Source organism: Lichenostomus cassidix, chromosome 11, assembly GCF_008360975.1.
Source record: "Lichenostomus cassidix isolate B80296 chromosome 11, HeHo_3.0, whole genome shotgun sequence".
NCBI classification, from domain to species: Eukaryota; Metazoa; Chordata; class Aves; order Passeriformes; family Meliphagidae; genus Lichenostomus; species Lichenostomus cassidix.
Window position 1 is genome coordinate 6,289,853 of NC_139492.1, and position 21,304 is coordinate 6,311,156.

A 21,304-nucleotide genomic window follows, 5' to 3' on the forward strand; every position below is an offset into this window, starting at 1 on the left:
AATGTCTATTGGAGAGAAGTAAATGATGTGACATCTCCTCCGGCAGCCTCGGATGAGCTTTCAGCAATGACAGAAAAATGTGGGGGTAAGGCTTTATTCAGCACAGTAAAGAATGGACATGTAAATAAAGTAGGGTTGTGTAACAAAGGTACAAGCTTCCCAAACATCACATGGCCAAAATCCAAAATCAGAATCAAAACTCTGGGATTTCTTATAGACAAAGCCTGTCCCAGCTAAGATGCTCACTGACTGATTCCCTTCCTGTTTTACCCTACACATCCCAATGGCTTTCCCTGGGAAGGAGTGCCAGGGAAGAGGTGTCACCAACCAGGTGCTGGGCCAGGAAAGGCAGAGGCAGATGAAGGGGAGGTAAAAGCCTCTACCCACATCTCAGCCAGGCATCACTCACAGCTCAGCACTCTCTTGCAAGAATGACCTCAGTTGATAGTGAGGACATCACTCTGGATCTCGTGGCTCAGCTGGGTCTGGAGATCACTCAATTTCTTCTTCAGGCCAGACAGTGCAGAGAGGACGATGGTCTCGGGGCGCAGAGAACCACAGGACTCCACGTTGTAATAAAACCTGGGGTTACAAGGCAGGGGATTAAGTCACCATCTGTTCTGCAAGGAGGTGCAAACACGGAGTGCACATAGTTCCAGCCCACCCATCCCCACAGCAGGGAGATCTGCCTGGAATCCCAACCATCATCATCATCATTCACCTCTCAAGCAGGCAAGAGCCAGTGCTGCCCCTCTACAACACTTACACCAACACTCACAACTCCACAGGCTGCAAGAGCACTTGTGAGATTGATTTCTGTTCAGCACTGTGACCTGCGAGCCAGCACAGAGCCCCATGCCAGGGAGTACGGCTGGCTAAGGCACTTTTGCAGTGCAAATAACACCAGCAATCAGAGCATGAGACCCACAGAGGTGAATGAATATCTTAAACCAGGGTATTTCCCCAGCAGGCCTCACACTTCACTGAGTGTGCACTGCCCTACCTCGCAACATGCACTCAGGAGAGCTGTCTAGTATCTCCCAGAGGGGAAAACCTGCCAGATCTGGGCATATCACCACTTAACGCCAACTCCTGCCCTGCTTTTCAGGGAACAGCAGCTCCCGAAGCTGGCAACTTCAGCACAGAGTAGACCCTTGTCTATTAATGAGAGCCCATGAGATGCACCCAGCCAGTCACCCCATCTTCCAGCTGCAGCAGTGCATTCAGCTCCCTACCTCTCTGGCTTCCCGTTGGGGTCATAGGGAGCCTGAGCATCCTCGTCGTCAATCTCTGAGTACTCACTCTTGGGCCTGCAAACAGAGAGCAGGAGAGGTTAGCACAGAGCCCTGCTCCAGCCTGGCCCCACAGAGCAAGCACTGGGGCTCACATCCAGCACACAACAGGGTGGTTATCAAACATCAAGTCACAGAAAAAAGCTCAGTCCCACATTGTTCTTCCTGGCTCCTCAATGCCACAGAGTCATCCAGCAGCACTGGAAGAAGGGGATCAGCCCTGCTCTGCACAAACTCAGCAAGCCCTGTACTGTGGCTCCATCCATCTGCACTGGTACAATCTGGCAGGTGCTTACAGTGAAGGGATGTCAATGCCTGAAGGGACTATATTTATGCAGCCTGGGTGCTTTTATGGAGTAATGTATCTTGGATTATCTTTCTTTCTACTTCCCACTGGGACAGGAAAGCACCAGAGTACTCCAGCACTCAAATCTGTGAGGCACAGCTGGCTTGGATCCAGCAGGGAAAAAAGTCTCCTGTCTCAGAACCAGCTGCATCAGTGAACTCCATCCTGATGTTTTGCACCTCCATTCCTCTATCAAAATCACTGCAAAACTGTGCATCAGTTAGGCAAACACATCTTCCTACCTGCTGCACCCCTTGGTTTACAGAGCACCACACCAGAGAGACTGTGTGGAACCACTTAATCCATGTAAGAAAGCCCAAAGCCTTGAGCTGTCTGAGAAGCAAGCACAGAAAATCCTGTACCCACCAAGGTCTCCTGCTGGCCTTCCTCTGCCCCAGCAATGCCCAGAAACACTGGCTCCAGCACCCTGTAATCAGCTGCCTGAAATAAAACTGTATTTCTCAAACAAACCCTCTGCCTGTACAATCCACTGAGAAAGATGAAGTGTTAATGGAGGTGGGATTTCTTGTTATTTGCAGAACCACCCTAGACTGAAACAGTGCAGAGGTTTCCACCACTGTTACAACTGTTGGGAGAGGCCAGCTGCATGCCAGTGCTCTGCCCACAACCTCAAAAAGCAGCTAGCACGAAAAAATAAACCAAAAATCATAGCTGGCCTCAGACAGCAGAGGCCTTTGGCTCTGTATTATCTTCACAGGGACTCAGATGAACTTGAAAAGACACACGTATCATCAGGAACTGGCAGCTCCAGTGTCAATCCTCTTTTGGGATTTTTCCAACTTTTACATATATTTTCTCTAGAACATTTCAAAAACTGTTTCCTGGTACCCTGCCTGTTGTATCCCACACCAGATTCCTGACCCTGCCACTGATCATTTGCTTACATGCTGCCTAGTCCCTGCTCTCAGCCTGACTTGCCTAAATCACCTGGCTCCTTACTATGCTGCTGGCTCCAGCACACTCAGTGACAGGATGTCTGCTATGTGGTCACTGGGATACAGAATTAGGAACAGCTCAGGTACCCATTAATGGAAAAGTGATGCTGGATAAAGTCCTCACCCAGGCCAAAGCAGGGCAGTAGCTTTCCAAAAGTAAAATTGTGTCACTTTTGGATGAGAAGCAGCCTGCCACTTGTGCAGAATGGTATGTCAGAGGAGAAGAAAGAGCCAGAGAGGGAAACCCTGCCAGAACTCAGGCTGCAGAAGTGAGAAGTTAATTCAGAGCCATACTGGGCTTCCTCAAGCAGGGCAGAAAAATCAGTCTTGAAACCCAATCCTCCACTCTTTGCTGTCATAGCAACTTCTTCCACCTCATATGGATCTCTTCATTCCTCAGACCTTACCCTGTCCTACACAACACTTGCACAGGGAAGAAAAAAACCAGCAACAAGTGGTGAAAAAGAGCATGCAAATGGACATGAAAAAGGGAAAGGCAAACCAGCAGCAATGGTGCGTGAGGGAGGACAAGAGATGACCACAAACCAGTCTACCTTGTGTGCAGCTGCAAACAAGTGACTGACCTTGCTACCCTAACCCAGGAGCAGAGTCTGTGCAAGGGGATGTGACAGGCACATTCCCCACCCCTTACTGACCCAAATTACCCCTAGGGCTGACATGTAAGTTGTTGCCTGCTGGAAAATCCTTCCCAGTCCCTGCAGACAGACACCAGGACATACCACTCCTCTGGTTTGGGGTACACCGTGTGCCTCAGTGCGTTGTCAGGGTCATACTCAAAGGCCACACCAGCTGTGGGGTTCCACTTGGCATGTTCCTTGCCAAAGCCCTTCTTGGCATAGGCTCGCAGCCGCAGCTCCTGCCCCTTCCGCAGCTTCACAATCAGGATGTCTGCAAAAGCACACGCCAGTTTGAGAAGGCTGCAGAGGTGAAATCAGTGTGCAGAATCACATTGCAGCAAAGGCAGATTTTTGGTGCCCAGGAAGAGGTCACCAGTGTCCAGGGTTTGCTTGGATTTTTAGAGGGGCTCAGCTGTGTCCCCAGAGCAGCTAAGTAAAAAGGAGCTGCACAGGCCCCCAAGGAACAGCCAACAAACACCATTGCACCTCTTTGCTGTTTCTAAGGAGAGACAGAAATACCCTTGGACACAGGACTTTACTTCTGGGAACAACCTGTAAGTGGCATTAAGAGAAAATGCTACCCCACTGATGCAGTGACACCAGCAGCTCAGAAGTGTCAGATTTACAGGTGCCTTATGGTTGCAGAGCTAATAAAGAAAGAATGAGTTCAAGGAACCTGAAAGAAAAGTTAATTTCCTCCTCCAGCTCTTATTCCCAGTGACCCACCACTCACCATCCTGCTCCACATAGTCATTGGGGTCGTTGTCTCTGCTCCGAGATGTCACCTGCAGCAGCAGAACAAAACCAAGCAAATTAATGACAAGATCAGCTTGGATGAGTGCTCCACCCCAGCACAGCACATCTGCTTGGTTCCCAAAGTCACTCCCACAACTGCTGTAGATGACACACAGCCCTCAGAGCACCTCAGCCAAAGGCAAGTAAGAGACAGCAGGCTCCAGCTCAGCTTTACCCAAGCAGACACTGTCACCAGGCAGCAGGAGCAGCCCTAGGTTGTGGTGACATCTGGATGCACCTCCACAGTGTATTAGAACATTCTCTGTAGGTTCCTTTCCATCTGTCCCATTTTGGCTCCACCAACCCTCCTCAAGATGACTGCACAGGAGCTGCTTGGCAGCAGTGCCCTGGCCCACACTCCTCACATTCTACCATACTGAGAGCCAAGAACCACCAAGCCAGAGGCCTCAGGTCACTGCCAAGGGGCAGCCAAGGAGTTTGGGATAGGGGTGCAGGATGAGGCCACACTGCTTTGCACCCCATCAGACAGCAAGTGAAGGACAACATGGCAGAGACAAGGAGGGCACTGACACACACACTGCTTCTGCAGCTATTCCTGCTTTGCTCTCCCACTACGGGTTAAGTGGAGCTTTAGGTAATGTGAAACGTGCTCAAAGGCCTTGCTGTGTCTACATTCCATGTGTTTGCTACCCTGCCTCGGCAGGAATGCAGAGCAGTGGGATGGCACTGACCGGAATGACGCGGGGGTTGTTGGAGATGAGGTCACGGGATGTGACATGCCGAGTCTGGTCCTCATTGCAGCGAACGTCCAGTGTGAACTCCACGGAGCACTCTGGGCAGAACTCATCACACGTGCAGTCCTGGGACACACACACAGGTTCTTTATGCAAGAAACGACCCAGGTTTCCCATCAGATCAAACACCCACCACCATCAAAATGACTACCCACAGCATTTTTCTTGACTCACTCTGGAATATTGCATCTTATCCACGATGTCATCGCTGGTGAGTGGGATGAGACCTGTGAGAAGAAGGAAATCAGAGGAATGTCTGAGTGAGACCACAAGGGCCCCCAACTCTCCTGCAAAGACAGGTGGAGGAACAGCATCTGACAAAGGTGCATCAGCATCTCTGGACTGATTTCACCCACAACCCACCTTCATCTTCCTCCCCACCCCAGCACTCACCCAGCCGGTGTGCAATGAATTCATCATGGAGCACAGAGGAGTTGGCATCTATCTGAACCCAGTCAATGGCTGCAGAGAAGAGAAAGTCACAAGCTGAGAAATACTTGTGTGGGAGAAAGCCAGTGTGTGAGAGCAAAGAAAACATTACAGAGACTGCACAGACACACTGAGGCAGCATCTGCAGGGTACAGTACTGCCTGAACACGGGTAAGGAGAGTTAAAAGCAGAAGGGAGGTGTGGGAGAACATGGAGGGAAAGTAATGGGAGGCACAGGGAGGGCAGCCCAAACGACTTGTGACCACAGGCAAGCAAAAAGCCTCACCTATGATGGGGACTTCTGCGATGAACACTCTGCGAATGGAATTTGCCACTCTGAGGGAGGGAAACACCTGTGTTTAGGCATGAGGAGCGGGGTGCTGCGGGCCCACACAGACGCCGGCGGGACCTCTGCGGGGCCTTGCCTCAGAGACCCTGCCAGCCTCACCGGCGGCACCCGCGAGGTGCCTCCCGCTACCGGCCGCTTCACCCCCGGGCCCGCCCGCCCACCCCGGCCCCGCGGCGGTGCTCACGCCAGGTCTGTGTTCTCGATGATGAACTTGACGTTCTCGTCCGTCAGCTCGGTGATGCGCACGGTGGGCTGGTTGGCGTACGGCATGGCCGCGCCGCCCCGACCCGATCCCGATCCCGATCCCGATCCCGCCGCCCTGAGCGCCCGCCCGGTCCGTCCCCGCCCCGCTCCCCCCGGCCCCGGTGCGCCCGCAAAAAGAGTCCGTGCCAGGCTGAGTACGACTTTATTGGTGCCGGGGAAGGGCCGAGCGCGGCCCCTCCGGTGCTCGCCGCCGCTGCCGCCTCACCGGCGCTGGTTCAGCCCCGCCAGGTTCTTGATCTGTGGGCACAGGGAGAACGGGGTTTAGTGCCGGAGCAGGTGCCGAGGGGAGGCCCGCGTGCTGCGAGAAGAAACGCGGGGTCGAAGGTATCACTGTGGTCTGGGATCAAACTGGACCCAGCTCCGGCCACCCGTCTGACCGGAACCTGCTCTCCCGGTCAGTAGGTTTCAGCGTGAGTTTATTTCTGCGGCCACACCGACCCCGACAGTAAATTTGTGCTTTGGGGCATTCATCTGGCTCGTCCATTCTGCAGAGACCTGCAGAACTCAGCAGTTCTGTAAAGGAGCACACTCAGCACACCTGACAGTGCTACCCTTGGGACACCCTGGACGTGGGAGGTTCGGAATGCATTCCCCTAACAGTTATTGGAATGATTCTGTCCAAAAGACATCTGACTACAACCCACCCCCCTTCAGAACCCACCCAGTTCCTCCCGTTTATCTGTACAGTGGATCTGCTGCAGGGACAGACCAAACATCGGCAAACCAAACATTGTCTTGTCCTGATATAAGGAAAACGTATTCCTCATAACAAGGAAATCACTTTGTTGCTAAATGCAACGGGAGTTGTCCAAAAATAGAATCACAGTGAGGCCCTGAAGCCCTTCAAAAGCCACTCTTGGATACACAAAGGGTTATTTTGTATCCCAGAGGAAGTGCAGTTCCCTCTGCATGGACACAAAGCAGTCCAGGACACTACCAAGAAGTGAATGAATTCTTGGAAGGACACTGAGGTCAAATGAAACAGCTTGAGGAAGTGACCCTGCTGTGGCTCAGGGATAGGTGCCACCTCCCAAGTGTCCATGGGGCCACTGACCCTCTGTCAAGATTTCCAGCCCAGGGCCTGGCAGAGGGAGAGATCTTGTGACAAGCAATGGAGAACAGTTGTATTTATTCTCATCACCTGTCTCTCATGCCTTAAACTCACCCTGCAGCTTCAGACTTAATTTCTTTATGCTCCATTACAAGTTCTTTCACCACAAAACAGTGAACTAACCCCAAGCTAACCAGAAAATCACCTTTAAATAAATCTAAGTTATGAGAGACAATTGTTTTTCCATGTTGTCCTCTAGATTTGGGAGGAAAACACATGCTGACTTTCAGCTTGGAAGAGGACAGAAGCAATTCTGCTCTCACAGCCCTGCTGGTTTCAGCATTACTTACAGTAACTGCAGCTCCCATCAGGCCCTGGACAACAGCTTCTCCAGTGGATTGTACCTGGGAGACACAGGGAGAACATGACCTTTTACTTTCTGCAGTTGCACTTGTGGCCCCCAAACACAGAGATGGAATACACAAGGAATATACATGTGCTACAGAAAGGTGCTGACAGCACTGCAGACAAGTGGCAGCCACAGATAGGACACGTGGCAGGGGTTTCCTGGGATCCTGGGTCCCTAACAGGACAGTCTGGCAAACTGGGACAGTTTGACAGTCTGGCAAACTGGGACAGTTTGACAGTCTGACAAACAGGGCACCTATCTGTTATTTTACACAAAACCACATAATCGTTTATTGATTTTGAACTGACAGCAACACGGGGGTCTCTCAACAGATGTGGGATCTGCATGATGGAAAAGCCAGGCGTGCCCACACATATCCTTGGGGAGAAGGGATTTGCTGCATGCCCACTTGTCCCTAACGTTACCTGAGTGGCTGTATTGCTCATGGTCATGGCGTCAGCTACTCTGTTTTCCAGGAAGCGCCAAGTATCCTCGAAGTCAGGGGACGAGTCCTGCATCATCACCAGCTCAGTGGTGTTGTAGATGCCAGTGAGAACAGCCCGGCGAGTGTACCAGTTAAACTGCAGGGGCATGAGAGGAGACAGACAAAGCTGTGATTTGAATGCACAAGAGTGCAGCTATCAGAGAACAGCAAGGGAAAATCACACATCCACAGCACATTCTTTCCCCATATAGGGGAAGTTGCCATTTGCAGCTGGATCTCTCAGGGTCTCAGACAAAACTATTTCTGTTCTCTTCCTGCTCCTAAAAACCCACCTGCAGGGGTCTTTGAGGCATGAGAATACTCTGCCTGGCTCCTGGTGTTGGGAAGAGGGATCTGCTGCAAGTGACTTTAAACCCCTTTACTGAAAAAGAGGGAGCAAGCTCACACTACAGCTTCCCCAGAAAACTCATGTAACCAGCCAGAAAGTGCGAACAAAACACCTACTTTGGAACCTCTCCTAATCCCTGCATCAGTGAGGCTTTAGGAACAGTTCAGTGCAGACACTGGCTCCAACACGTTGATTTGACTTTCATAAACCATAAGGCACTTTCAGTTCCTGAAGCAATCGTGTTCTTTCAGTTGTCTTCTGGTTTATTCCTTTAATTTTTCTGCCATGTTATTTATTTTTCACTGCAGTAGCTTCTCTTTTATACACAGATAAAAGAAGCTTATTAAAGTAGTTTGTTAAAATTGTTCATTTAGCTTTTTCCATCTCTCCCTACATCTATAAGAATTAAAGTAATTTATTAATTGCTGTAATTAAGGTTATAATTTTCTTTTATTTCCTGCCAGAAAGATGAAAGCTTTAATAAGCTACTGGTATTTTTAGGCAGGTTCTTTAAAGGTTTTCAAGTCTGTAAATGCTGCTACTGGTGAAAGAAACCTACTGCTCTCTCACTGAAAACTGGATCAACTTCTCAGTCTCAAAATCTCAACAACTTTGTCTGTGTCTTCAAAAAGGAAAAAGAATAGCACTTAAGAGCCTAGGAAAGTAGGTCTTTTTAATTTGCACTAATCCCATTGGCACTAATTTGCATTTAGTCTCAGTGGCTCTTAAGTCTCTTTAGAAATTAGACTGTAGTTTATAAGGACCCTTGGGTGTCTCTGAAATGTTTTCCTCACTCCGCAAATGGGCTGTTTGCAGAGGGATGTGGCTCCACTCCTACTTGAACCCATGATTTTGCTGAAGTGGTGAGGGGTAGAACCAGCCTGTCCCTGAAGCACAAGGACTCACATCTGTGGACTGGTCCCCAGCATAGTGCAAGATATCATCGATCATGCTGGTGAGGAGGTTGAGGCTGGAAGGGATATTTCGTGGGAGCAACAGGACACTCAGGGCCTGCAAATGAAACACACACAGAAATATGAGTTGAAGAGAGAAGTTTGTAATACTAAGGCAGACCAACAGTGCTCTGCTCTGTTATTTTTTCCCTGCTGCTGACTTGCCTCCAGCTCCCAGTGACAAATCCTCCCAGCTCTTTGCAGTTTTTTCAAGCAACAGGATGTGCGGGGAACACACAGTGTGGCTGACAAGTTCAGGCCTCAGCCCATACTGGAGACAAAAGATCCCAGCTCAGTTCAACCACCCCTGTGTTCTCTCTCCTGAGCTGCCTCTCTGGCATGGAAACATCAGAGGCTGAGCTGACTCACCCTGTGCTGTGTCCCTGTGGGCAGGGAGTCACATCTCGAATTTCTCTGAATTTGACTTTGAACTCAGAGCGGCAACCAAGGGCAGAACAGCGCCAGCCATAATAGCCCTACTGGGATCCTGCAGCCTTTGTAATCACACAATGCCAGGAGAGTCACAAAACACCCACCTCCTTCACAAGGCAAGTTATGCTAATCTGGAACAAGAACATGAAGCCTGCACTCTCTCTCTTTGCACAGAGGGATGGATTCAGCTGCCGAGAGGCCAGCAGTGGTTCTGGACAGAGGCTAACCCCGCAGCAATCCTTGCAGCCCAAGATTAGGAATATTTTTCTTGTCGCTGTGGCCACAACTCAATTCCCTGCCCACCCTGGGAAGAATGGCCTGAGAGTTAAATCTGAATTTAGAAGCATGGAGCCCTCTCAGTTCACAGCTCTACCCTCAGGTTGCCAAGGGTTTGTTAGTCCCACACTAGAAGGGCAGTTTCTTGCAGCAAAGCAGTTCTGCATTTCCAGGTGTCAGGTGATCCTGGTGCAGCCACAACAATGCTGCACGGAGCCTGACTTGAAGTGACTCTGCAAATAGGACTGGGCAGAGACACAGGTTATCCCCTGGGGATGCCAGATGGGTGGAGTGAACAACAAAGAGAGCTTTGCCTTTCCAGAACTGCGAGAAATAGTTGCTCTAAGGTCACCTTTAAATGCCTCCTTCCAAGGTTGCTCTCCTCTTGAAGGCTACTAATCATTTGAAACCAGCCAGGGTTTAATTTACAACCTTGAGCTAATCTGGTGGAGAGACTATGTTGAAAGTCACAGGGTGTTTAAAATACACACACGCAAAAGAGACAATGTTGATATTACTTTTATACCTGGGGCCATTTCTCAATATATGGAATCAGCATCCTCAGTCTGGCTTCCACAGCATCTCTCAGGAATGCATCTATAGGCTTCTTTCTGGGTAAGGAAAAAAATTAGGAAGAACATCCAAGTTAAACTCAATTTCTGTCTTGAAAGATCAATCTCCACCTGGCTCAGCAAAAGATAAGCAAAGTATTATATATCCTTCATGCCTTTGGTCCTAGTCTGCATCTGGGAACACAGTTTCATTTGGGTAAACTACACTTTGAATTACAAGTATCTATGTCCCAGGTGGCCCCCCTGTCTACCCAGTTCCCAAAATCTGCCAAGGAAGACATTTATTCATACCCAATACTCACTCTGTTTCACCCAACTGCACTAGTTTTAGCTCCTTCTCTAGCAGCTCAGACAGCTTGGCGTTGCACTCAGACACAAAGTGCAGGATCAGTTCACTGCCATCACTGTGAAACATCCCTGCTGCAGCAACAGAGAGGCCCAGGGTCTGCAGGGAAGAAGGGAGAAGCACAGACAAGGTCAGACACTGCTAAGCAGGATCCAGTTAGAAAAAAGTTGTATTTATTTTGTGAAAAACATTATGTGAATTTAAACAAAGCAACGCTGCGTTAAAAAGCACTTCCTGTATATGTTTTCTTCTCTTTAGGATTCACAACTCTACATTGTGCCTTAGTCTGACTCTGAAGGGGTTATCCTGTAGCAGCTGGGTTTCATTCCTGCCCAGTAGCATTTGCTGACTAGTGTGCATCGCCCAAGAGTATGTGGGGGAAGCATGCAGGCCTGGCTGTCTCTGCACTTCAGCTCCATCCAGTTTTCAACTGGTTTGTTGCTTCTCTCCCCACATACCTTGGCTCCCTCTGCAATGGCCTCTGCAGTCCAGCCATGCTCAGGCACAAACTCCAGCGCCGCTGTGAGGATTCGATGCTGCAGCTGCTCCTCGCTCTCATAGTCCTCAGACTCCTGGCCGCCCTGGCCAGTGTAACTATGAGAAGGTATTGTTACAGTGAGGGGAATGTCACCACCAAACATCAGAACCCTGGACTCTGCCACTCACTCACTGACACCAGGCACATTTTGAGACCTGCTTAGTATAAATCTGGCCTCCTCCAGTAAAATCCTTCCCTGTCCAGAAAAATATTCTTAATTAACCTTTGCTGTGAGAGAAGGAAAAATAAGGGAAGGAGGGCTCATTGTAGATGGCTACATGGAGACCAATGAGCCCCAGATTCCCCCTCCTTTACAGATAACTATACCATAACCTTTTCCAACACAGGCTTTATTCCTATAAGCATATGGACAACATATTGTCCATACTTTAGATTTACACAAAAATCCAGAGGCAAAGGCTTGCGCTTTGCAGACAAGAGAGGCTCTCTCTTGAAAGCAAATCCCGTCCTATCTCCACAGTGATAGGAGATCACTGAGGTTTGTGTCACAAAAAACCAGCTGTCCAGCTGCTGAAGCCTGGGGCTCCTTAACTCTGGATCTCATTGTCTCCAAGTTTCAGGAGAGCAAAAGCCCTTTGATCCCTCTGTCGGCAGGACAGTGCTAGAAAGAGCTGCTGAGTTACCTGGAGCGAGGGCCCTGAGGTTCCTGTTCAGGCTGGTGACCAGCTGGAGGTGAATCAAAGTGCTGCTGAGAGGAAGATGTGAATGGCTCCTTCTTGTGCTCATCGGAGACTCTCCTCAGCACAGCCGAGGCCTGGAGAGCACGGAGTGGTGGATAGTGCTGGCACCTGACCACTGCAAGGGAAACCAAGAGTCAGCATCTCCTTCCAAAACCAGCACAGAAAATTAAGGCGGAGAGTTGTGGTGAGCACAGCTGAAGAGAACAGAAATTTGCAGTGTCTTTTTTTGCGCTTCTGGTAAGTTCCACCCTCAGCCGAGCTCATGTCTATGTGAACAAAGCAAAAATGTTTCGTGAGGGAAAGAACAGTGTAAATGGCACACATTGCAAGTAGTCTGCCAGTCTTGGACTGGAGACCAGGCACCCGAACGTGGCCTGTCCCCATTTCGGCCCTGATTGAGGAGTTAGGGGGAACGCGCTGAATAATTCGGGAGCTGAATAACCCTGACAGACACAACACGCTAATCGCCGAGTGACTACTCAATGACACTCTGGGGGGAACTTTTAATTTAACTGCTGAGGTTTGGGGTTTGTTTTTTTTTTTAAACAAATCGGGTCGCACGGCCCACGTTTTTAAAGCAAACCACCACCGTGCACCCCCTCCTCCAAACCCACCCGCCGGGCGCCGCTTCCCTCACACCCCTCGCGCCCTTCACCTCACCTTGCCCCGCCCCGCCCCGCCTCCCCGCCGCCCGGGGCGCGCGCACGGGGCCGCGCACGGGGGCGCGCACGGGCACACCCCCCCCTCCTTCTCCGCGCCCCCCCCGCCCCTCACCCGCGCGGCCCCGCCACAGCCGCCAGCCCGCGCGCCGCAGCCCGCCCGCCGCCGCCATCTTGGAAGCGGGCAGAGCGCGATGACGTCGCGGTGACGGCGTCAGACCGGGACGGGCAGCGGAGCCGAGCGGGCCGAGCGACGGGAGGTGAGCGGGGAGCGGCGTGGGACGGGGACGGGGCTGGCGCTCCTCCTTTCTTTCCCTTAAATATCTTTTTATGAGACCTCGTCTGAAGCGGTGGGAGGGGGCTCTGTGTGTGTGTGTGTAATTCCTTCGCGAAATTCTCTGATGTATCATGCCCTTGCTCCCTCTAACACGTCCCTGCTCGGTAACCGAGAGGTTTATTTTGCCCCTTCTCCACGTGCTTAAAATGCGCACCTGCTGTAGGGCCCGCAGCCTTGCCCCGCGTCCCGGCCGCTGGGAGCTGGAGGATTCCCGGCCTGTGGAAGCTGCAGCATTCCCGGCCGCTGGAAGCTGCAGCATTCCCGGCCGCTGGAAGCTGCAGCATTCCCGGCCGATGGGAGCTGGAGGATTCCCGGCCTGTGGAAACTGGAGGATTCCCGGCCTGTGGAAGCTGCAGCATTCCCGGCCGATGGGAGCTGGAGGATTCCCGGCCGCTGGAAGCTGGAGGATTCCCGGCCTGTGGAAGCTGGAGGATTCCCGGCCTGTGGAAGCTGCAGCATTCCCGGCCGCTGGAAGCTGCAGCATTCCCGGCCTGTGGAAGCTGCACCATTCCCGGCCGCTGGAGGCTGGAGCATTCCCGGCCGCTGGAGGCTGGAGCATTCCCGGCCGCTGGGAGCTGGCAGTGCTGCGTCAGGACGCTGCAGTTTACAGCCCTGACGTGCTACAGAAGCCAGGAATGGTTTGCGTTGGAAGGGACAGTCACGATCATCCCATTCCAACACAGCAGGTTTCTAATCTACCGAAGAGGAAGTTTCAGTATTGTTTATCCCCCTTCCTTGCGCTGTTCCTCAGGGACTGTTAAGTGTGTGTGACATGGAGATAAGAGCCCTGCTCACACCACACGGGATCCAGCCCTCGGCCTCCTCCCGCGTCTCAGGGCCCTGAAGGTGGTGTTGCTGTTGATGCAATTTGGGCTCTGACTGATCTTGAAAGGTCACAGCCTGCTGTTCGGAGGGGAAGGTGTGACTTCGGGTTTATCTTTCCCGCCTTAGCCTAGCAGCTTAGGTATCTTTTGAGATTTTTGGCCTTCTTCTTGGGAAAGGTGACTTTTTAATGGTCACCTTTAAAGGTGCTGGTGCTGCTACGGGAACAGGTGATGATGGGATATTATTGCTCCACAAGTAATGCAGTCTCATATAAAATGGTAGTGGGGACAGCTTTCTCAAAACTGTCACTTCACATTCTGTTCCATTCCTCCCTCCCTGTAATTTGCTCACCCAGTGCCACCAGTCATAACGGTGGGAAGAGCCTCACTCTGGAATGCTGGGAATGCTCAAAGTTACTTTTTCCTTCTCATGTACTGTGTAAGCAAGCTCTGCTAGGTCCTGTTTGGAGTAGGAGAGACAAAGCAGTGTTTAATGTCAAATAGCTGTCACTGCTCAGGAAATCCAGAAATCCTGTGTTTGTCTTACTAGGATTTTTAAGGAAAGCAGGTAAGTTTTTTGTTGGTTTCTTTAACTGAAGAGAAACTGAATTTTGCCCTTAAGTGTAGCTCTTTCTTCATGTCCTGCTAACGCTCAGCTTGTGGGAACTTCCTGCTGCCTGCCTCCAGAAGATTATCCCATTCATTAAAACAACTCAACCGGTTAAGTCACACTCTGCAGAGGATCGTGCCGTGCTCAGCACTTACCCTTCCTCTCTCTCTCTCCTGCTCTTTTCCTCTCCCAGCCACTGCCAGGTTTTCTGCTGCTGCTGAAATGGGGGAATACGGAGTCACTCCAGGCCAGCGTGTGGCCATCGTTTGGGACAGCTCCTCACCTGTCGAAGCACTGAAGGAGTTGGTGGATAAAGTCCAGGCGCTGGTGGGAACTGATAATCGTGTCTCTGTGGAAAATGTTAACCAGCTGCCTCAGTGTAAGAACAAACTTAATTTTTTAAAGTTTTCATTAAAAGGGAGAGGGTTCTGCTGCTGTGTGAGATGGCACCATCCTACTTTGGGAGTCAGCACTGAGAACAATGACTGCTGCTGACTCTTACCGTGGGCAGTACAGTGAGGGAAGTGATGCACCATGGCTGTGCTTCTCTGATTGGTGTCTTTAATCAGTTACTGCTGTAATCAAGCATGAGGGATGAGGGAGCTGGAACTGGTGTTTTAAGCTATATGTGTATGTGTGTAAAACTGTACCATCTTCCTCTTTCCTCCCAGCGGCTCACAGGGAATCCAGTTTTGACGTAATCCTCTCTGGCATGGTACCAGGCAGTACAGCACAGCACAGTGTGCAGCTCCTGGCAGAAGTAGCTCGGATACTTAAGCCAGGGGGCCGTGTTCTCCTGAAGGAACCAGTGGTTACAGAATCAGGTAAGAGAATCTTGCTTCCATGGCAACATAGAAGTTCTCCTGAGGATTAGGCTGAAATAGAAAGGACAGGAACCCCAATTGACGTTCAGGATTTTCATTCTCCTGACACACTAACCCAAATCATGAGGTTTTTATCCTGTGCTTAAGCTGGTATCCCTCAGAGATATTCACAGTCAGGCTGCTTCTATCAAAAATGCTGGATAGGCTCATTCCTAAACTACATTGAAATGCTTCAGTGATTGCTGTTTTCTCCTCAGGATGCAATGTTAAGTAATTGCAGATGTTGTGTTTCTGAGGAGCTTCCTAAGTGATTTTAAAAACAGGTGACAGATGCTGAAGAGATTGCCCTAGAAGCCAGTTGAGAAATAGTTGTCCAGAAAAGGTTAGAATTGTTCAGACTGAGTTTTAAGAGAAAAGCCAGAACCAGCCATGGGACAGCTGAACAAGCCACGAGAAGCTGAACACAATATGATTTCTCAATGTAGTGTGTTCATTTAGGAGCCCATGTTTTGAAAACTTCATGAGTAGTTCACTTTAATTGGTAAAAATGTTTGGGAGGGAGTTTGTTTGGGTTTTGAGGTGGTTTTTTTTAATATTTTTTCGATGGGTGTTGATTGGGTTGAGAAAAGTTTTGGCATATATAGAACATATTTGGAGCTAGAATGGTTCTGTGATTCCAGACTCTTATTTTAATGAACAAGCTGCTGATGCTTTTTCTGGTTTGTTCCTTCTGTCAACTAGAAAGGGCCCAATTTTAGAGCAGAAGTTTGGCTCAAGTACTTCCCTCTAAAGTTCTTGCTCTTCCAGGTTTCTCAGTGAACTATTTTCTTATTCTTGCCTACTCCTATTCTCTGCTTTTGTGTCTTGCAGGAAACAATGGCAAAATCAAGACGGCAGCCAAACTCCTCACAACTCTGACTCTCTCTGGGTTGGTGGAAGTGAAGGAGGTAGGGATGTGTTTGCCATTTCCAGAAATGGCCTCAGGCAGGCACCTGGGGATTTGCTGGGTGATGAGGTTTTTAGCTACCCTGGTTTGCAGTAAATGTACATGGCCACTGCCTGGCACAAACTTTAGCTACTGTCAGTGTAGCTAAAGTGGTTTTTTTAGGATTAAAAATACTGATTATCTGTTCACTGGAATGCTGGGCTGGGTGATAAAAGAAGGGGTTCTGCATGAGTGGGTTCTGTTTTAACCTAAAATCTTACTTTGCAGCTGCAAAAGGAAGCACTGACCCCAGAGGAGGCCCAGTCTGTCACAGAACATCTGGGTTACCAAGGCAATGACCTTCTCATTATTCAGATAGAAGGCAGGAAGCCCAATTTTGAAGTGGGATCCTCAAGTCAGCTCAAACTTTCCTTTGCCAAGACACCTGGCTCTTCAGGTAAGGAGTGGTGCTTGGTGAATATCTGATTTCCTGGCTCTCAGTGACAGGCATCACTATGAACAGGGAGACAGTTCCCACGTATGGATTGCTACAGTAAAAAACGATGAAGTAGGGCTCTCCAAAGTTGCTTGAACTCTATTTGTTGGGAGTAGATGGGGCTAAGGGTGGATTAACTGCTATTTCTTCCTTTGTTTTGGCTACAGGAAAGCCCTCTGTGGACCCAGCTGCTGCGAAGCTGTGGACACTCTCTGCCAATGATATGAATGATGAAGAGATGGTAAGTGGTTTTCTTGGTGAGGCTTTGTTGTTCCTTCTCTCTCCCCATTCTTTCCTATTCTAAATACTTCCAGTCATGCCTCTGGGGGAGCTTTACAGCTTCAGAGGTAGAAAAGCCTCCCTAAGGCAAGACATCTCATTTGCTCCATGGGGGCTGGAGAGCTCACTGGTGTGGTGGGGGCAGACAGGAGACAGGAATTTGAGGGCACAGCTGCAGCACTTCAGTGCTGGTGCAGATAGCAGCATTTCTTTGAACATAACTCAGCAGTGTCATTCCCTACTGAGAAGTCCATTTCCTTCGTGTTGTCTCCCTTGGTGTGTTTTCAGGATCTTTTGGACTCTGATGAGCTTTTGGATTCAGAGGATTTGAAAAAGCCAGATCCATCATCCCTCAGAGCTCCATCCTGCAAAGAAATGGGCAAAAAGAAAGCCTGCAAGAACTGGTCAGTGCTGGACTTCATGTATTGGTGAACCTTTCAACTGCATCATTAAACTCTTTAGAGTTGGAGGGATGTAAAAAAGATTGTAGGCAATTTGCTGTTTTTCAGAGCGTAAATATTTAATATCCTTTCTCATCTTAATTATGGGAATGTAAATCCAAATACAATGAGAATTGACCTGTGGCTGCTACAGATTATCATGATGGTGTATATTATCAACAACCATCTTGAAGGTGGCTAAATAGCTTGTGCAGCTTGCCTAAAACCCTGGTTTCTCACATTCCATGGAGAAACAGCAGATGTAGCAAGTGCTGTAGTGTCATTTCCCACTCAGTTTAAACTTGAGGAGTGTTTCAACACTTGTTATACAACTGTGGTGTTGAAGAACAAAGTGAGAAGCATGAGCCCCAGAGTCAGCTGTGTGTGACAGAGCAGAGGAGGGCTGTTGCATGTGAAAAGGGCTGGCACAAGTGTTGATGACTCATGACCTTTAAGGAGAAAGATGCAGGTGACTTCTTTGTTTATCTGCAGCACATGTGGCCTGGCTGAAGAACTGGAACAGGAGAAGAAGAGCTCACAGCCCAAATCTGCCTGTGGAAATGTAATTAGTAATTTTTGTCTCTATACTATGGTTTGCAGTATATGATCTCTGTGTAAGAATTGTGTTCCCTAGTGACTGCTGCCTGAGCTGGAACACTGCTTCCACACACTGCCTGTGCAGCTTCTGCAGAGCTGCAGCCTTTGCCCTGTGCCCATGTGCTCTGTACCAGCACATGCCATCTATCCTGACCCCCTGGGGGACTCAGTGAGCAGTGAGCCTTTCTCTACCTGCTCACCGGCTAACCAGAGATCTGCTTAGGGAGAATTCCCTTGTGGGAGCTCAGGGGGCTGCACTAGCCTGGGCACACCAGGTGTGGTGGAGACTCATTTCTGTGTGAGCCCAGTGCTTGCACAGTTCTGGTATCCACACTAACCAGGTGTGTTGAGAACAGGGTAGAAGGGAAGCAGTTTCTGTGCTTATAGATGCTGAGGAGCATGACATCTCTTGAGCTGGAGAAACAATATCACAGGGGAAGAGACCTGAAAGTGGCACCTGATTACAGACAGTGCTTTTCTTTCCCTTGCCAGTGCTACCTGGGGGATGCATTCCGCTGTGCCAGCTGCCCTTACCTGGGGATGCCTGCCTTCAAGCCTGGGGAGAAGATTCTCCTGCAACAGGACCAGCTGCACGATGCCTAACAAAGATGTGTCCTGCCAAAGACTCTGCTGCTTTTCCGTCACTCTGAGGTTCTTCCTGCAGTCCTCATCCTCTCAAACTCATGCTCTCCAGCCAGTACTCCATGTGGGGAGGGACACTGTGGGCACTGACACTGCTGTGAGCTCACCACTTGCCATTAGCCTCGGGCTACCTGATCCTCTGGTGGCAAGTCACGTATTAGACTTCATGTTACACCTTGTTTTGGCTGACCTGACTTGATCCTGGACGCTGGCCGTCACAGCATGTCCCACCAGCAGAGGGAAGTACAATCACATGTCAGGTTGTCCTTGTATGCCTGTGGCATTTCCCATGCCCATGTCCTACAGCTCTAATTAGTCCTGATTTTCCCCGGTGAATCAGCAGCTCTGGCTCAGCCTCTGGGGTGACTGGGCTCCTGCTCTATTTGAAATTTGAACCTGCAGCCCCTTACCACGTTAAGGTTGCTCAGCAGCTTCTGTGGCAAAGTCAGGAGCAGGGAGTACACTTAGCAGCATGTGCTCATAGCAGTGTGCATGATCTTCTTGGGAAAGGCTGGCAGGCATGATGAATTTCCAAGTGTTTTGGAACCCTACCCCCACTTGTTTCCAGCAAAATGACAATGATTCAGTCCCACCAAGAACTCCTGCCTTTAAGGCAGGGAACTGATAAAAGAAGATTTGTCTTGTCTTCCCACAGCTTTCAGTCCAACACGGATTGATAACACAAGGGCAATCTGAGACTCACCTCTCTTGGTTACTGAAGTGAGTTGCCTGCAGTGTCAAATACATAAGAACATAGCAATAACTTAATTTCTAGATGATCTGTGGTCACCATCTGCTCCCTCTCCATGAGATACTATTTATTTGTGTAGTTACTGCTAGTGTAGCATCCTGCAGGTGTGGGATGAGGGTGCTGTTCACATTTTGTGCGGGGCTTGCTTCTCACCCAGAGAGGGAGAAGAGGAAAGCCCATATCCAGTGTCTTGGTGGGGATTGCTTTGTTTGGAGCTCTTGCTCTACAGGATGTGACTGCTTGTTTTGTGCTACCTGAGTTACTAAACTCATGGAGGGGGCTGGGATGAAAGGCTGTCTGTTCTTGAAATAAAAGTGACCAATAGTAAAGCCTTTGTTTTAAGGCTGGTATTAGTGGCATTCTAAGTGTGTCTATCCTTCTCCTCAGCCTCTCGGTGATTTCTTGAACTGTTCAAATGTTAGGTTGCATCGTGGAGTTCTCCATAAATTGTTCCTCTGAAAACTTGAATATGCAATACGCACTGGAAGGAACAGAAAGTTAAGGAAAACGTAAGAAAACTCCTTTCTGACTGCTCAGATGGTGCTCTGGGAATCACACTTGCACAGCCCCAGACTGTCATTGCTGGGATTGAATCCCCTTTCTGCCAGAGCAGGGCTTTCCCAGACCCATCTCTCATTCCTCCCCAGTCCCTGCCTCTGTCATCAGCAAGAGCAGTTCCCAAGCAGACAGGAGTTGTGTGATAAACCACCTCCAAGCAAGCTCATTATGTAAAAGGGAATGGGCAAAAGTCTCTGCATGCTTATGACCTTTGGGGATTTTATTGCCTTTTCTCAGCCTCACTGGTAGCAGAAGATCAGATCTCTATGAGGTCCTTGATAAAGGCAGCCCTTAACCCAAACTCTGCTTTCTTCTTGCCCAAACTGGGAGAAGCACCACTTTTACTTTTGTTTCTCTGTGTGACTCAGGCTTCCTTTGTACAGTCAGCAGAGCTTGAGGGGCAGCAAGGACATACTCCATGCTCCTGGCAGGAAAACCCATCATGGATGTTTCAGCCACCTGCCTTGACTGCACATAGGGACAAGGGGCCCTCGCCATACACCTCTCCCAGGTGTTTGGTGCAAGAAGGGAATTGCTTTTGTTATTCCTCTGTCTTACCACACTTGCTGAACTGTCTGTGATAGCATCTTTTTGAGAAGTGAAATATGGAGGCTCAGCTCTGGCTGTAGCCGCTTCACCTTTTTAAAAATAGCCAATGGGCAAAGATGCTGCCTCCACCCTTCCTGATTGTGCTAGAGAGGTTGCCTCAGCTTGTTCCTGCTGCAGGCCTGGCTGCCTTTCCCCACCTCTTGCTCACTCTTGTAACTGCTCCAAGGCTATTTCATAGCTTCTTGCCTTGTTTCCTGTGAAAAATGCTATCCCAGACCTGATTTCCCACTAACCTTGGGCAAATGCAGCACTATGAACATCCCAGCTTTCTCCATTTCATTGAGCAATAACTCTTTCCTGGTGAAGCAATGAGCCATGCTTTTCCTTCCACTTCTTTTTAACACAGTTAAGCAAATGCAGAACCTTTGACAGCTCTTGTTAGTCTTAATTCGATTTGTACCTCAGCTTTCCAATTTTGCCTCTTTGCAATTTAGTGAGCATGTCATTCTGCACATGCCCTTTGTGGTTTTCCTTTTCCTCATGGCCTTCTATTTTGACCAGTGGCATTCTGAAGAACTCTGCAGCTGTATTTGCCTCCTCTGAAACTTCTCCCCTTCCCTCAACAGAGAATAACTGGCTACCAAGGCTGTTAATACAAGACTCCAGTGTCCAGCTCAGCTCTTTGTGAATTATGAGCAGTCTGTCCCTCTTAGTTGAAGGTTTTTAAAAACTTTTCTCCTGAAAATAACAACATCAGTAATTTTATGCTATAGACACATGAGAAGGGCTGTGCTGGTTCAGCCCAAGGGCCACCCAGCCTGGCTATAGAAAATCATGGGATCCTTTTAGGTCAGAAAAAAGATGTTTGAGTCCAACAG

General features: G+C 49.5%; 3 protein-coding genes across 3 annotated transcripts; 1 reads left to right on the forward strand and 2 right to left on the reverse strand.

The window, feature by feature from the left end:
* Positions 1 to 78: 78 nt before the first annotated feature.
* Positions 79 to 5,894, reverse strand: POLR2C (RNA polymerase II subunit C). Its single transcript, XM_085071548.1, has 9 exons — positions 5,745 to 5,894; positions 5,498 to 5,547; positions 5,176 to 5,244; positions 4,957 to 5,009; positions 4,720 to 4,848; positions 3,966 to 4,017; positions 3,335 to 3,503; positions 1,236 to 1,310; positions 79 to 582 (listed from the first exon to the last, which is right to left on the reverse strand). The coding sequence occupies exons 1-9, from the start codon at positions 5,828 to 5,830 to the stop codon at positions 438 to 440; spliced, it is 828 nt and encodes a 275-aa protein (XP_084927674.1). The 5' UTR covers positions 5,831 to 5,894; the 3' UTR covers positions 79 to 437.
* A 56-nt stretch (positions 5,895 to 5,950) lies between these two features.
* On the reverse strand, positions 5,951 to 12,793 carry COQ9 (coenzyme Q9). Its single transcript, XM_085071547.1, has 9 exons — positions 12,710 to 12,793; positions 11,879 to 12,050; positions 11,155 to 11,290; positions 10,653 to 10,795; positions 10,305 to 10,389; positions 9,024 to 9,128; positions 7,710 to 7,865; positions 7,226 to 7,279; positions 5,951 to 6,061 (listed from the first exon to the last, which is right to left on the reverse strand). Exons 1-9 carry the CDS (start codon positions 12,765 to 12,767, stop codon positions 6,026 to 6,028), a joined length of 945 nt encoding a protein of 314 aa, XP_084927673.1. The 5' UTR covers positions 12,768 to 12,793; the 3' UTR covers positions 5,951 to 6,025.
* On the forward strand, positions 12,727 to 19,648 carry CIAPIN1 (cytokine induced apoptosis inhibitor 1). Its single transcript, XM_085071552.1, has 9 exons — positions 12,727 to 12,854; positions 14,559 to 14,744; positions 15,037 to 15,189; positions 16,060 to 16,136; positions 16,403 to 16,571; positions 16,778 to 16,851; positions 17,178 to 17,293; positions 17,822 to 17,891; positions 18,419 to 19,648. The coding sequence occupies exons 2-9, from the start codon at positions 14,588 to 14,590 to the stop codon at positions 18,527 to 18,529; spliced, it is 927 nt and encodes a 308-aa protein (XP_084927678.1). The 5' UTR covers positions 12,727 to 12,854; positions 14,559 to 14,587; the 3' UTR covers positions 18,530 to 19,648.
* Positions 19,649 to 21,304: the final 1,656 nt, after the last annotated feature.

Excerpts from the sequence above, each read along its gene's own strand:
- POLR2C (XM_085071548.1), bottom strand. The coding sequence starts at position 5,830 with ATGCCGTACGCCAACCAGCCCACCGTGCGCATCACCGAGCTGACGGAC. Across the intron at positions 5,245-5,497 it reads CGCAGAAGTCCCCATCATAG|CCATTGACTGGGTTCAGATA; the intron begins GTGAGGCTTTTT and ends TCTTCTCTGCAG. Across the intron at positions 583-1,235 it reads CCCAACGGGAAGCCAGAGAG|GTTTTATTACAACGTGGAGT; the intron begins GTAGGGAGCTGA and ends TTGTAACCCCAG.
- CIAPIN1 (XM_085071552.1), top strand. The coding sequence starts at position 14,588 with ATGGGGGAATACGGAGTCACTCCAGGCCAGCGTGTGGCCATCGTTTGG. Across the intron at positions 16,852-17,177 it reads ATATGAATGATGAAGAGATG|GATCTTTTGGACTCTGATGA; the intron begins GTAAGTGGTTTT and ends GTGTGTTTTCAG. Across the intron at positions 17,294-17,821 it reads AAGAAAGCCTGCAAGAACTG|CACATGTGGCCTGGCTGAAG; the intron begins GTCAGTGCTGGA and ends GTTTATCTGCAG.
- COQ9 (XM_085071547.1), bottom strand. The coding sequence starts at position 12,767 with ATGGCGGCGGCGGGCGGGCTGCGGCGCGCGGGCTGGCGGCTGTGGCGG. Across the intron at positions 12,051-12,709 it reads GCTGTGGCGGGGCCGCGCGG|TGGTCAGGTGCCAGCACTAT; the intron begins GTGAGGGGCGGG and ends TTTCCCTTGCAG. Across the intron at positions 6,062-7,225 it reads TGATGGGAGCTGCAGTTACT|ATCAAGAACCTGGCGGGGCT; the intron begins GTAAGTAATGCT and ends CTGTGCCCACAG.